The sequence below is a fragment of the Lissotriton vulgaris genome, chromosome 7, assembly GCF_964263255.1.
Source record: "Lissotriton vulgaris chromosome 7, aLisVul1.2, whole genome shotgun sequence".
NCBI classification, from domain to species: domain Eukaryota; kingdom Metazoa; phylum Chordata; class Amphibia; order Caudata; family Salamandridae; genus Lissotriton; species Lissotriton vulgaris.
The window spans coordinates 1,372,952,068-1,372,966,979 of NC_141695.1; the positions used below are offsets into that span (position 1 = coordinate 1,372,952,068).

General features: G+C 46.2%; 1 protein-coding gene and 1 pseudogene across 1 annotated transcript in view; both read right to left on the reverse strand.

Annotated features, from left to right (window-relative positions):
• The window catches only part of LOC147703736 (serine/threonine-protein kinase NLK2-like), a 373,675-nt gene extending 369,313 nt beyond the window's left edge, over window positions 1-4,362 (reverse strand). The window contains exon 1 of the mRNA XM_086932073.1: window positions 2,264-4,362. Within this exon, the coding sequence (XP_086788199.1) occupies window positions 2,264-2,616 (353 nt within the window). The 5' untranslated portion in view covers window positions 2,617-4,362. The remainder of the gene's footprint in view (window positions 1-2,263) is intronic.
• An 8,884-nt stretch (window positions 4,363-13,246) lies between these two features.
• LOC147703737 (uncharacterized) lies at window positions 13,247-14,424 on the reverse strand (annotated as a pseudogene).
• Window positions 14,425-14,912: the final 488 nt, after the last annotated feature.

A 14,912-nucleotide genomic window follows, 5' to 3' on the forward strand; every position in this document is an offset into this window, starting at 1 on the left:
CTACAATTGCATTGTATGATTAATTGATTCTGTACTGACGCTTCAGTAATGGCCGATGTTTATGATGTGGGTCTCTGTGGAGGGCCGGGATCTCCGGGTGATTTGGTATCGAGTGGGCTCCTCCCCGCCTTCTTCTTTTTGGGAGTTTAGGTTGATTCATTCTTTCTCACTCCCTATATTATAGGTATTAATGTTCTTTTTCTTTTTTCATTCTCTTCCTTCTTCTTCCTTGTCTATATTTCGGGTTTTACGGGGCGACAGGCACTCTGGGGGGGGGGGGGGGGGCAGGCCGTAGCCTCCACAATGTTGCAGGGTGGGCGGGGTAATTTGATATACTCTTAGTTCTATGGGCCTTCTTTTTCTATTCTCTGCGCTTTCTTACTCTGGTTCGATTCCGGGTCTAGGTTGGGGTTGGCAGGGAGGGGGCGGCGATGTTTGGGGTGCATAAATGATAGTAGATAACTTGCCTCTGTTTTGCACCGCCACACTACATTTGATGTTAACTTCCGTTGTTGTTTTCAGATACAACGCCGCCTACCCATATTGTGAAGCCATTGTGCGGACTCGAATCCTCTTAGTACTTATTCTTCACTGACTTCCTTATGACGAAAACGCATAAAAACTTAAAAAAATTAACCTTCACTTCTCCTCTCCCCCGGCGACATGATTCTTTCCAATGTAACGTTCATTGCTTGCTAACCTTAACTACAGCTGCTGGGGAACTGTACTGTTCGCACCTGTGCTGACGAAGTATCGTGGCCGGCCTGATGGTTGTAGGCCCGTATTTGTTCTTTTATTCATGCACAATAAAGGTTTTCAAAAATTTAACAAAAAAAAAAAAAAAAAAAAAAAAAAAAAAAAAGAATAGTGATGGAAACTTTTAGTTTATACCTGGGCTTCATAACAATGTAATTGTATAAATGTTATATATCTTAAACTCAAAGTTCACAAATGTTGTACATTTGTAAATAATTGCACAACAAATCATAGCTTCTACACAACTGATTTTTCAATTAAATCAATATCGATCATAATCTGTTTCTTTTATACGATATATTATTCTTTGTGTGAAACCATACATAGAATTAAGAAATGGAATGTACAAACTACTGGTTTCTATTCAAGGAAATCAATGTAATAAACGGTGCACTACCCGCTCTCATTTTAGGTACAAGATTAGGCTTAAATGTAACCCTCAGTATTGAGCTTATTAAATACGATATTGATTGTCTACTTGAGATTCGTCTACAATAATCATTAGAGGGCAGACAAATAGACCTCATAAGTAAAACTTAAGCAGAGCCTGATCCTCTAAATAGTTGGGCATTTCAATTGCTAAAGGTAAACTTAGCTTACAGTACTTCAAAAATACAGATTTCAAGTCTCAAACCATGAAATAATTTCTACAAAATCCAGACGTTAACTGTGGCAACTGGTCAGAAACAGACTAGGAGACATGGCAAGCCCTATGGTGATGCAAAACTAGCAGAACCCAATATTTATAAAACTAGGCAACTAGCACATCCAAGGATCATTTTTTCAAAGACAAAGCTGATATACCAACAAAAATATTAAAGAGGGTTCTTAGTTACAGGGCCTGAAGTAAAAACGAATACATGCAAGATTATCTTTTCAAACCATGTCAAATTTTTAGGGCATCTTTGTACACAGTTCCGTCATATAAACCCAGTAAAGCTTCTAAAGCAACTGCAGGACATTGCGGCCAGTCCAATCCATATCACACAACCTCCATGAAAATGAAGTGGGACCAGCGCAGCAGCCCACAAGCAAGTTGGCAGGACAAGCCCCTTAACCATAGCATAATGAAGCTGCCCGATCATGCAATCACTGAACCATGCACCCATGCCACTCTTGCTAAGAAAAACATGGCAGTCTCAGCAGTGCAACTCTAGACCAACGAGCAATCACTGCCTCCCCTCCCACAAATACAGGTCACATATTACATTGAAGATAAAATATCATGGGCATCTCAACTCAATATCACATAGAGGTTGTGAAACACAGCTGATCTTATGCAACTACATATTGCACAGGACAAGATGCAAACACACCAATGGCTCCAAGAGAGAACCATATGGGGAAAAAAATCCCACCCCCACCCCCGCTTCTGCAACCATAAAAGGCTCAGCAAAACATAGACATTGTACTTCTACACTTATATAAGACTTTGGGCCTTGTGGCTCCCCAGCTTTTGAACAGACCAATAATTTGTTTCAATTCAGCCCAATTCAAGACTACTTACCAAACAACACCAAAGGCTCCATAGCCAATCGGTCGGTCAGGCTCAGGGTCCACCACAGCAGTCCTGGTATCGACTGGCCGAGCCGGCATGCCCTGGTTTTGGATTGTTCCGGCCTGTGGTCCATGGTGATGATGGTTGACAAGCTGCTGCTGGTGCGAGCCAGACTGCACGGCTGTTGTGGTTGGTGAAGATGAAGTGGAAGCAGCCGCCAACACCGCCGCTCCATTGGGGCAATAAAACTTCTGCCCCAGACTAGCAGTCATTGGGGGCTGGATAAGACCTCCGAGGCTGCTGAATACGCTGCCACTACACAGCTGGGCCCCAAGGGACCTGTTGGGGCCCTGGAAGGCCATCAGTGTCCAAAGGGAGGAGATGGGATTATATGTATCTGGATGAAGCCAGGACAGGAGTGGGATGAGGTAATTAAGGCAAAGAAGAACAACAAGCTGTCATGTACTACATTAAAAAAAAAAAATAGGAGGCAGTACAGAGAATACTCCTGATGGGTAAACTATTGTACATATATTAAAATGCAAGATTTCAGTGGGTATACAGATGAAAAATGAGAGGAGGAATTAAAAGAACACAAAGTAAAAAATCTGAATGAGCACAGTTGCAGAGAAAGGAATACCATGGCAGTGGGGAAAAGGTCTGAGAGACAAGGGGATGTATTGGGTATCCACCAATATACGGGTGGGAAAACTAGAGTGGAACTAAATGTGTGAAGAGCCAAGAGCCTGAAAGGGCTGCAATAAAATGTTGAAACAAAACAGTAGATGTGAAAATGATGGAAGTTCAAGTTTGGGATAAGACAAAAAACGATGAAAGATCAAACTGTCAATTGTGATTTAAGTGGGATCAACAAGTCAAGATTAACTAATGTATGATGGGTAACATAGGTATTCACCTGAGATGGAGAACCAGAAAAGGGTAAATCAAGGTTCAAGTAGAAGGGACAAATGAAGTATGAAGGTCAATAAGGAAGAGATCAGGGTGGCAGTAAGCTGATATATAAAGCACGAGGGGAAAAGAGGGGGCAGGGTCTCCAGCGGGTGGTGTAACTTGTCATGTGGGACAACAGAAAGGGTAAATTAGCAAATATGGAGCAACTCAGCATGAGAGTCAAGATGGAGTGATGAGAATGTAAAATAATCTGCATATGGGAGGCAAATTAATCTGGGGAGGGCAATACGAGGACAGGAAATGAAAAAAGCACCAAGGATGGCAACAAGTTGAATGTTACTTTATCAAGGGAAAAAATAAGGCAGGTAGTTATAACGTACGAGGAACTACAAGGTGGTCAGAGAACACATATGAGTGTTGTGGACAGCAAGTGGTCTAAAACACAAACCTTACAATAGGTTTGTTAGAGCACCAGAAGGGTATGGAGTTTGATATTTGACAATAACGTGCAATATATTGGTTACATTTCTGCGCAAAACAATAAATAAATCGAAATACTTTGAAAGATGGTGCATAGACCAACACTTCCCTGTATGCAGAATAAATTGCTGAAATTCTCCTCTGGGGTAACGAATGGGAAACAGTGATCAATGAAAAGTAACGTATGGTGTATATTGTCCTATTGTGTTAGCGTGATGTAAAAACCAATAAGGAGGTAAATTACAAAAGGATGAGCAAGTCAAATAGGCAATTTTCTGTAAGAGGAGCAACAAATGAGACAAATTATAGATGCAGGAAGCAGTGAGCTACTACATAAGGGAGAAATATCGAATGAAATGTTTGAGGGGGCTCAGGATCCCCCAGGACTGAAACCTTTAAACGCAGAACTTAAACGAGCAGCAGAGGTGGGACAATAAACAATGCCAAGGACTGTCCCCACTCTTCCTCTCTCACAATGGGTGCCACGGCCCCTTTAAGGCCCCACGGCCGTTGCTGGCCCCTCATACCCTGGACCCCGGAAGCGGTGGCCGTCTGCAGCTTGGGACAGGGTTGAGCTTGAGGGAGCACTGAGTGAGCTGCAACCCGTCGCCTGCTACCGAGGCGGCTGTTGCAAGATTGGTAGATGCTCGGTAGGGCCCTCTCCGTTCTTCCTCTCCACCTCCTCCCCGCCCCGGGCCCCCTCTGTTCTTCTGGCTGGTGGGATCATTCTGCGCATGTTCTATACGGCAGCCATCTTAACGTCAGGGGTAAGGTTCGTTGCTACTGAAGGATGTTCTAAAACGTCGCTCTACAGAATGCCTGTTTCCGAGATGGCCTCCTCAGTAGCTTAGGTCCGCCCATAAAGCGTTTTCAGAGGAAACACTGATGATCTAAGCAAAATACGGAACTTCGAGCTGTTGCCATTTCTGAATCGATGCTTTTAAGTGGACTCCTGGTTAAAGCGGCAAAGAAGACTACGTTTTACATTTTCTAAAAGCACTTGTGCATTGGATTGTGTGTGTCCTTGAGTACAGAAAGGAAATCAATAAAATATTTCGTTTTGCTAAATATTGCACATATTAACTTTTCCTAAAAAAATAAGGGAGTGATAAACATTTGAAAAAAAGCAGTCCAAGTAAAGAAAGTTTCGACAACCGAAAGTATTGCTATATTGATATTACGTAAAACGTGAATAACGTCATTCGGACAAGTCATCTACACCAGTGTTCGCTTGAGATTCGAAGCACGCCGTACGCCTAGAAGTATTCTAATTATAGCCGCCATCATTAAGTGTGCAACAAAACATATTTACATGCGAGAGGGTAATTTTTGTTTATTTTTTCAGAAAACAGTGGTAAAAAAATTAAGTTTAAATTATAGGTGGTGTACTGGAAATGCTTACTGAGTAAAGTAAGTTGCTCTATCTTAAAAGTAATTTTAATTTAAATAACCAAGAATATGTTTTATTTATCATGGGTATTTGATTATGTTTTTAATTATTGGTGTCAAGTTAGTCTGTACCGTGAATTGTTTATCTGAAAATTTCCTAATGTATACAAAGCAAAAATAAATTGCTATTCAACTAAAAAAATAGCGATGGCTTCCTGGGGGCTGATTACTACGTGTTTTGGAAGAATCTTAGTGGCAGAAAGCAGTCACAGTACCCGATAAACCAGTTATTTGTTGTTGAATTCCCCTCCCCTTTTTTACGGGCATACATACTCGGGGAGTACTGACATCCATTGTGGATTCCATCGTTACCGTTTCCAAAATAGAGTCTTTTGAGAACGAGTCATATCAGGTCACCGAAAAGTGAGGAGGCCATATTGGGAGTAATCGAGTTGTCCTAGGAAAATAGGGAGCCATCTTGAAGTGGAGCGAAATAAACTATTAGGTTAAAATGTATTGCTATATGCCAATTCAGGAAGAAGTTAGACTCAGGAATGAGATTTTGGAAAATTACGTCTGATGAATGGTATTTTCTCCACGGACCTGCCTTGAAGTGGGAACAAGTTTAGGTGAGAGAAGGCAACACATAAAACTCTTTGTGAAATGAAATGAAATGAAAATAAAATTTATAAAGCGCTACAGTTGCCCTGAGGCGTCCAGGCGCTGTGACTACACAGAAATACCTTCAGAGGAACAGGAGTAGTTTGTGGTAGCTAAAATAGAAAAGTTTTAAGATGCTTCCGGAAGCTAGTTAGGTTGGAATTGCATCTCAACTGCAGAGGGAGGGTGTTCCACAATTTTGACACATTGTACGAGAACGAACGTCCACCTGCTCTGGCTCTAAAGATTCTAGGAATTTTGGCCAGTGATGCAGTCGAAGATCGAAGCACCTTGTTGGGCAAGTAGGGGGAAATCAGGGAGCGGTTGATTTCTGGACCAGTTTCCCAAAGGGTCTGATGAGCAATGCACAGCGCTTTGAACTTCACTCTGTCCCTGATAGGCAGCCAGTGTAGCGTTCTTAGGCCATTTTTTATTGAAGTTCTTCGTGGGACTCTCAGTAGCGCACGGGCAGCACAATTTTGAGTGCGCTGGAGTTTTTTAAAGGTGTAGTCTGGTGCCCCGAGATAGAGGGCATTATTAAAATCCAGACGAGATTGGACAAGGCCCTGTATGATTATTTGTCTGGCCTCAAATGGAAGAAGGGGAAGAATTTTTTTTTATCACCCTAAGGAGACCAAAACATGTGGCTGACACCTTGGTGGCCTGTGTATTGAGGCTCAACGACTTATCCAACCATACCCCCAGACTTTTGATGTTGTCTCTGGGGGCAGGGGCCGCCCCCATGCTCGCGGGCCAAAGCAGCTCCATGGTAGAGGGGCCTGCCGGGCCCAGGAGCATGAGCTCGGTCTTATCGTCGTTGAGCTTCAGGCATGAGCTCATCATCCAGCTCCTAACTTCCTCCATACACGCCGCTAGATTGGGCGGTGATTGGAGGCCACTCTTCTGTGTAAGGGAGACCACCAGCTGGGTGTCGTCCGCATAGGAGATGATGTTAATCCCATGCGGACGAACAATCCCAGCCAGCGGCCTCATATATGCGTTGAAGAGCGTGGGGCTCAAGGATGACCCCTGCGGGACTCCACACCCCAGAGGCCTGTCTGATGACATGGATGTGCCGTCAAAGACCTGGAAGGTTCTGTCCGATAGAAAAGACTCAAACCAAACCAGGGCTTCTCCAGACACTCCTAGGTCGGCGAGACGGTTCAACAGAAATTTATGATGTACCGTGTCGAACGCGGCACTCAGATCGAGGAGGATCACTGCCACTGATCCCCCACGATCCAAGATCCGTCTCGCCTCCTCAGTCACAGCCAATAGGGCGGTCTCTGTCCCATGTTTTGGGCGAAAGCCCGTCTGGGAAGCATCGAGGAGGTGGTTTTCCTCGAAAAACTTCGTCAGAATGGTATTGACGTACTTTTCCAGGATCTTTGATGCCCATGGGAGCAGAGAAATCGGGCGATAGTTGCTAGGATTAGCTGGGTCGAGGGAAGGTTTTTTTAACAAGGCCCGTACCATTGCATGCTTCCATGTCGCAGGTACCATCCCACTCGAAATGGAGGAGTTCAATAATTCCAGAAGAGTAGGGAAGATGGTTTTACTGGCCAACCCCAGCGAGGCCGGAGGAGCAGGGTCACGCGGTGAGCCAGATTTTATTTTTTGTGCCAGAGACTCCAGTGTTTCCAAATTCAGCAATGGAAAGGACTCCAGCTTGTTGTGAAAGGGAGTTACCATGTCCCGTGCTGAGTCCGAGTATTGTGGGAGTGAGTCAGTAGCTGGATCGGGAAAAGAGAGGTAGATTTTATTAACTTTCTGAAAAAAGAAATCAACCAGCTCATCGCATTTAGAAGGGGAACTATCATTATCTACGATGGACAGGGAAGGTTTTATCAGGGAGCTCACTATACGATATATTTCTTTCGGCTTAGACTTGGACGTTGTTATTTTATCATTATAGTAAGCTGCTTGTGAAATTTTTATTGCCAATTTATAGTTCCTGATGGCTTCCCTGTAGGTGGCTTTATCAGAAGGATTGTAGGTCAAACGCCATTTTCTCTCTAGTCTTTTACAGGAGCGCTTTTGGTCCCTAAGATCTTCCGTGTACCACGGTGCTGATTTACTCTGCCTCTTTGACCCAGATGGATGTAAAGGGAGAACCAGGTCAAGAGAGGCAGTGATCCACTCATTGTACTTATTGTTGTTTGTCGTCGGGTCATGGGAGAGTATCGGTCTGGTGGTGCTAAGAGCCTCCGTCCAGTTGTCTATAGAGATTTTGGACCAATTTCGGATTTTACGAGATGTAGGGAAGGATGGAGGGGGTTTACTGGTGGCTTTAAAATTCAGGAGCCTCCTGCCTGAATCAGGTGTCCTGTATGTTATTCTAGCTGGTCCGTGCGTAGTGTTCTACTCCAGGGCAGGTTCTTTTAAATTTGAATTCAGGGACTTGTAGTTCTGTTTTATAATGGAATAAACAAGATTACAAGTCCCCGAATTCAAGAAAAACAGGACTGGATATCACAATATCACAAATGGACCTGGGAATCCTGGCAGAGCTGGTTATTGGGCTTTAGAAATAATCTCATTGGCTTTCATAAAACAATCACAGGTTCTCTGATACACAAGTAAGTAGCAGATCTATTACTTGATTTTTCTTTGCATTCTGATAAATTTAGTCCTGTTTATCCCGTAGAGTCCTTGGACAAGGCCTAGCACACCACGGACACAGGCTCACAGGTCATGCAGTTGGTGGCCAGATTAACACTGACCCACGCCCAGGTCCCTGGGCTATTTATTAGGTGCTCTGCGTGCTGGCCGAGCCTACGCTCGGCCAGCCTATTGTGATGACGCTGTCCGGGTCTGCAGAGACCACCCCCTCTTAACAGTTGCGAGGTGGGTCGGTACATTAAAGGCAAACACTACATTCCTCCTTTACCCAAAGAACAAAAACAAACAACATTGGGAGAACATTTTAAACTACAAAGCAGTGGGCATAAGTCTCTAACAAATAAGGCACTTATGGAACAGTCTTTCTTGGCTCGCTGAAGTTCTTCTACTCCTAGCTCATAGGGGCCGACAGCGGGATACAAAGTCCTGGTACTTCTGGGACAGCCGAGGATGAGGCTGCAGGCTGTACCGGCTCTGACTGCTCCTGGATGGGGATGTCAGAGGCGCCGCCGTTGATTCTTCAGTATCCAGCGCCGACTGGCTACTTCGGTGTTCTTAGATGTGGGGACTTTTTGGAGCAGGGGCAACTCGGCTATCTTCTCCACTGGTTGCCAGGCGGCAGTTACTGTCTCCTCTTGGGCCCTGCGGGCTGCTCGGCTCCGGGGTGTTAGGCTCGTTGGGCATTGAGAACTCTTTGAATTCGTAGGCGGGGATCCTCTTGAAGAATGACACATTCCTAATTACTTTCTCGTTACCTTGGGAGGCCGTTACCATGGTGCCTTTGACTTCCGTCACAGTCCATGGGTCCACCTCAAACGGCATCCTGAACTTTCCGCCTGGGTGGCGATCCCGTACGAGTACTCTGTCGCCGACAGCGATGGGACTGTCTTCAGCACGTCTTCTCCAGGATGCATCTTGGTTGGTCTTTGTCTGCCGTGCCAGCGACTGATTCGGAGGGTTTGGGGACTCTGTCCACACCGGATGGTGTGGGATGGTGTCATTCAACGTTCTGCCAAGGCAGATCCCAGTGGTGCAGTGAGGTGTGAGGCGATATTCCCGGAGGAACTGGTGCAGGGCTTGTTCCAGGATGAGGCCGTCGGCAAGAGCTATTTGGATAGTCTTGTTTAGTGTCCGTATCAGCCGCTCTACTTCCCTGTTCGCCTGGGGCCACCTGGGGGTCACCCGGCGATGTTTGATCCGATGGGGCAAAAGATACTCCGAGAGTTCAGTGCTGGTGAAGGGTGGGCCGTTGTCTGTGCGGAGTTCCCCTATCAGGCCGTGGGTTGCCATAACCTTTTCCAGTTTGGGTATGATGTCTCCAGCTGCTGTGGAGGAAAGGATTTCAACCTCTGGATACCGTGAAAAGTCATCTACGACAACCAACATGTACTTCCCTCGCGGGAGGCTGCCGAAATCCGCACTAGCTCTTTCCCATGGGGATGTGGGACCCGCCTCAGTGATCACAGGTGCTGGTCGACTGGGAAGGCTGGTCGCTAGGCACAGCGGGCAGTGTTGTATGACGGACTCCACTTGTTGGTCTAGGCCTGGGAACCAAACTTTACTCCTGAGGCGGTTCTTAGATTTCACTATCCCTTGGTGCGCTCCGTGCGCGAGGAGAGCGGCTTGGTAAGGCAGGCGCCCTGGTAGGATGAGACGAGGACCTCTTAGGAGGCAGCCATCTGTGGAAACTGACAGCTTTTGGCGCACCTGGTGGAAAACCTTCAGCGTGGATTGCGCTTCTGTGGTGCGAAACGACGTAGGGTTTTGGAGTGGCTTCCAGTCACCCGAGGATAGTGCTTGGATAGCGATCTGGAGGCAGTCGTCGTCCTTAGTGGCCTGGATCACTTCTTCCATTGAGCGGTCCAAGGGAGGGGCCTGGACCGCTCAATGATCATCCGTACGTACTCTTCTGTGGCCGTGGCTTCTGCTGCTTCTGGCTCCGTGACAGGTCGAGCGTGCCGAGGCAGGAAGTCCGCTGGGTTGACGGTACCTGATCGGTACTCCTCTGTGAATGAGAATTCCTGAAGTTGCAACACCCACTTCTCTATTCTCGGGGGGGAGCGTGATGAAGATCTGTGGAAGAGTAAGAGTAGGGGTTTGTAGTCAGTTATTACCACGAACGGATGTCCATGCAGATAGATGTGGAAGTGGCGACAACCCTATAAGATTGCAATGGCCTCATTCTCGATTTGAGAGTATCATTGCTCCGTGGGTGTAAGGGTCCTGTTGGCGTAGGCAACAGGAGCCCACTCTCCACAGGCCTGCTGCTGGGCTAGCACTGCTCCGAGACCCGTGGGGCTAGCATCTACCACTAGATGGGACTCATTCCTGGGGTCAAAGTATGCCAAAGTCGTGTTGGCTGAAAGGGCGGCCTTGCTCCTCTGGAACGCCTCCTCTTGCTCTACTTCCCACACCCAGTGGCTGGTGGACTTGGTGAGGTCTCGCAGGGGACCAGTCAGATCCAACAGATTTTGGGGAAGCGTCCGCAATATGTAACCATACCCAGAAAACTGCAGACTCCGAACACTGATTTCGGAGCGGGAGCATTCTGTATGTGTTTTACTTTGTCCGGATCGGGGCCAATGCCTTTGTCGGATAAGCGGTATCCAAAGAAACTGATGTCTCTCCTCAGGAACTTGCACTTTTCGCGTTGGAGGTTGAGTCCACTGTCTCGGAGTCGGGTGAAGACGGCATGGAGGCGTTGGAGGTGCTCTTCCAGGGTGGGTGCATTCAGAAGGATGTCGTCGCAGATGTTTAGGACACCATCCAACCCCTAGAGGACATTCTTAACTATGTTCTGGAGCACATCCACAGCATTGGAGATGCCGAAGTTGAGACAAGTTTAGCGCCACAGTCCTGCGTGGGTGGAGAAGGTCGTGATGGGGCGAGAGTCCGGATGAAGCGGGATTTGGTGATATCCCAAGCGGAGGTCCATTTTTGAGAACCATTTGGAGCCCAACAATTCTACAATGATGTCGTCAACCGTTGGGGTCAGGTGGAGCTCGCGCTTGATGGCGAGATTGGGGACTCTCATGTCCACACAGATGCGGACAGCATCAGGTTTCTTTGGTTTTTTCGCAACAACGATGGGTGACACCCAGGGGGTAGGGCCACGCACCCGTTCAATGATTCTGTCTCTCTCCAAAAGGCGCAGTTCTGCTTCTACTTTGAGGCGAAGGTGGTAGGCGATTCTCCGGAGACGAAGGGTGACTGGGGCGACTGACTTGTCGATGTGTAGACGAATTGCAGGGCCTCTCTGACATCCAATCCCAACAAACAGATTCTCGAAGCCGTGTAGCAGGTTATCCATGTCCTGGGCATGGACGGTTAACGCAAAGTTAATCAAGTTGAGGTCTTGTGCAGTCCTGCAGCCGAGCAGGAATCCAGAACCTTCCCGAGAGATGTATACCTTGACTTGCTGGTGGGCGGCTTCATGGGAGAGATCGGCCTGGAACACTCCGCACAGTCTGAGAGCAGACCTGGTGCCGTAGGCGCAGACCTGTACCCTGGTGGGGCGAAGCGCTGGGGGATTCGGCAAACCCCTGTAGACACTGGCTGCCATGAGGTTAATGGTGGCCCCGGTGTCGATGAGGGCCGCCACTGTCTGGTCTTGTATCTTGACGGTACACATGGGTGAGGCAGGCTGAGCAGCTGAGAGGAAGTTCAACATCCTGACCACATGGACGGTGGTTGCGTCGGCCTCATCGTCATCCATGTCACTGCTGGGCGGACCTTCGGGGGGCGGTTCGATCGCACGCACTCTCCGAGGTGGGCCACTTTGTCTCCTTCTTGGTGTTGACCTACATACTTTTGAAAAGTGTTAGAGGGAGATTTATTACGGGGCAAAAGGTCAATGGGCTGAGCGCAGAGCTCTGAGAGCTTGCAGGGAATCAGCGAGGGAGTGAGTTAGGGACAAAAGGGGCACCTTCATTTTTACCAGGGTGTCCAGGAACGCTTGCTCTAAAAATAGAGAAAACAGATATGTGAGCCATGGAAACTGAGGCTGAAAGTTTAACAGTTTTATTAAGAAGATGCAACTTCAAGAAACTTCAATATAAAGGCATAAAAATCACAGTACTGAATCCAGTGCTCCGCATTCTCAGATAGCCAGGTGGATCAGATTGCTTTTACTGAATACAGCATTCTAACAGTTAGAGAGTGTGCAAACCTTAAAGACACATTTATAATTTGAGGTAAAATACATTCAAAAAGCAAAGCACATTTTATCTAGGAATACTCACATCTGCCTATAAGTGAGAAATCCTGCAATTACAATTTGAACACTTTTAGATGTAATAAAGGGAAAAAGCAGGGTAAAAAGAGAACATAGCAAATGCAACATTTCATATGGCAGAATATAACATAGAAAATCAAAAATTGTAATTCCAACGGATGTTGAAAGCATCCCCTGGCGCTCGACTCTTATGTGGTTAGAATACTCCGCATCAATAATGTAAATAAAAATTCATGCTAATTTTCATGTCGAAATACTCTCATTTTATAATCATAAGTTCATATTTCATTCCATATAATTCATTTGTGCAGTTCGTTATTTCAATAAGAATAATCACTTATTCAGTCCAATGCATTTCGGGCTGAAAAGCCCTTCATCTAGGACAAAAACTAGAAGCAAGACAGAGAAGAATATACTGTTCAAATCACTGTGCAATATCAAAAAACATGTATACACGTTAAAACGATTGGGCAATTAGGGTAAAAATTTGTGACTAAACCATAGTGCAACCCCGAGTGCGTGGTGACAAGAAATGTAAATAATGAGCAGTCGACATCACTCACGTGTTACTCTTTCAAAAACGCTTAATCCTATCGTTATGTCAGTTCTGTTGGAAGGGAAATGCATTAGTTCTCTTCTATGTTATGTTGCTTTTTGAAGAAAAAACATCAATCTGCTAGCATTCGAAACTTACTTCATCGTAGTTCTTCTTTCACGACGTTGAACCCATCACAGGTGTTGTTGATAAGCTGCATTAGTTCATATCTTGTGACTTGCAGCCAGCTGGCATTGGCTTTGGTCTGGAAGAGGGGGACAGCGCCCCCAAAGAAAAGTTCAGCATCGTTGAAAAGGCGGAAATCTTGGGGAATCTCGTGAAATGGGCCATCTGAGAAATACTTCTTGACTTCCGTTTTCCGGTGGTGGAGCAGATTGACATCACCTGTCATCGGGTGGGCATGAATAGGGGAAATGTTTGCTGCTGCAACAACCAGATGCAGTTCATGCATTGTGACGATTGAACAGAGTCCTTGCCAGTGGGTAGGCAGCTGCAGGTAGATGTGCTCTCCGCAGGCCCAATAGATGTCCATGAGGCTGGAGGTGCCGTACTGAAGGTCCGAATTAAAAAGTGTGTTGCTGCAATTAGTATTTCGACCCACAGGAACTGTTCCATTACCTAGGAAGCAAAGGAGAGGAGACTTTAGCTTGTATGCTCTTTTTGGTTTGTATGTTGTACCCTCATTGAAAGTGTATCTTATAGTTTCCTGTGCCCATATCTCAGCACACTCCCTCCCAATATCCTCATTGATATAATGTTTGTGCTCTTGTCCTGCAATTGGGCTACCTAAGGAGGCTGCCTTACATATCAAGTCATGTGGGCCATTCCACTTGCTGTTGAAATAAATATTGGCCTATAGGCGCAGAGTTGGTCTCCACTGACAAGGGCATGTGTCACTGGTATGATTGTCTTGTTGATGTTTGGGTGAGTGGCATTTCGATGGGGGCGTTGGGAAGGTGAAGTATCCTAGTATCTTAAAGTGATATTCCCAAACCTGTATTATGTTGGCAGGCACTTTCATATCACGGTAAACCTCCATTCTTCTTTCAAACTCCAATGGGCTAGTGACAACTGTAAATGTAACATACTTGTCATCCCACTATGTAGAGTTTACAAATGCATCATCTATTTTGGCTGACTGGAGCTGTATCTGCCCATGTATGCGGCAAAGAAACAGGTGTAGGAGACATTTGGCGGTGGGACTTCTTTGGGAAAGAGCAATTTATCTGCACCTACAGAGTGAGGAATGTGTGAACACACAAAGCAGGACTCATTTGTGACCTTTCTTCCAACCTCCCTCATGTCTCTGTACCACATGTTGTCTAATAGTGTATTGTGAATCCCATTATCCTCTGCTGGCTTACTAGGGCGCTGGGAGTGGAAATCAGGCATAGAGTGCTGGTCGAAGGTGTAAACAACTGTGTTTAGGAGATTACTGACCCAGTCTGAAATTTGCGCAGTCTGTTCTTTCTTACTTTGGGTACATGAAGTATATCTGACTGGCACTTTCTCGTGACCCATTTTAAACCTGATACTTCGTTTGTTTTGTCGGGAACGTTTAGGGGTACCTGGCACACGGGGAGTCAAGGTGATATTGAGTACCAAGTCCCATTCTGTGGGGTCTGCAGGGGGTGTGGAAGGTGGCAAGGTGGGCACAGGGGTGTCATAGCTACTGCTGGTGCTTATCCCATCTTGCATGTTACCAGGAGGTGTTTTGAACATGGGGTGCCCTGTTGTGGTGGTAGGTCTAATATTGCTAGTAGCTCCTCTCTCTCTCTCTGAACGTACTGCAAACCAGTGGAATA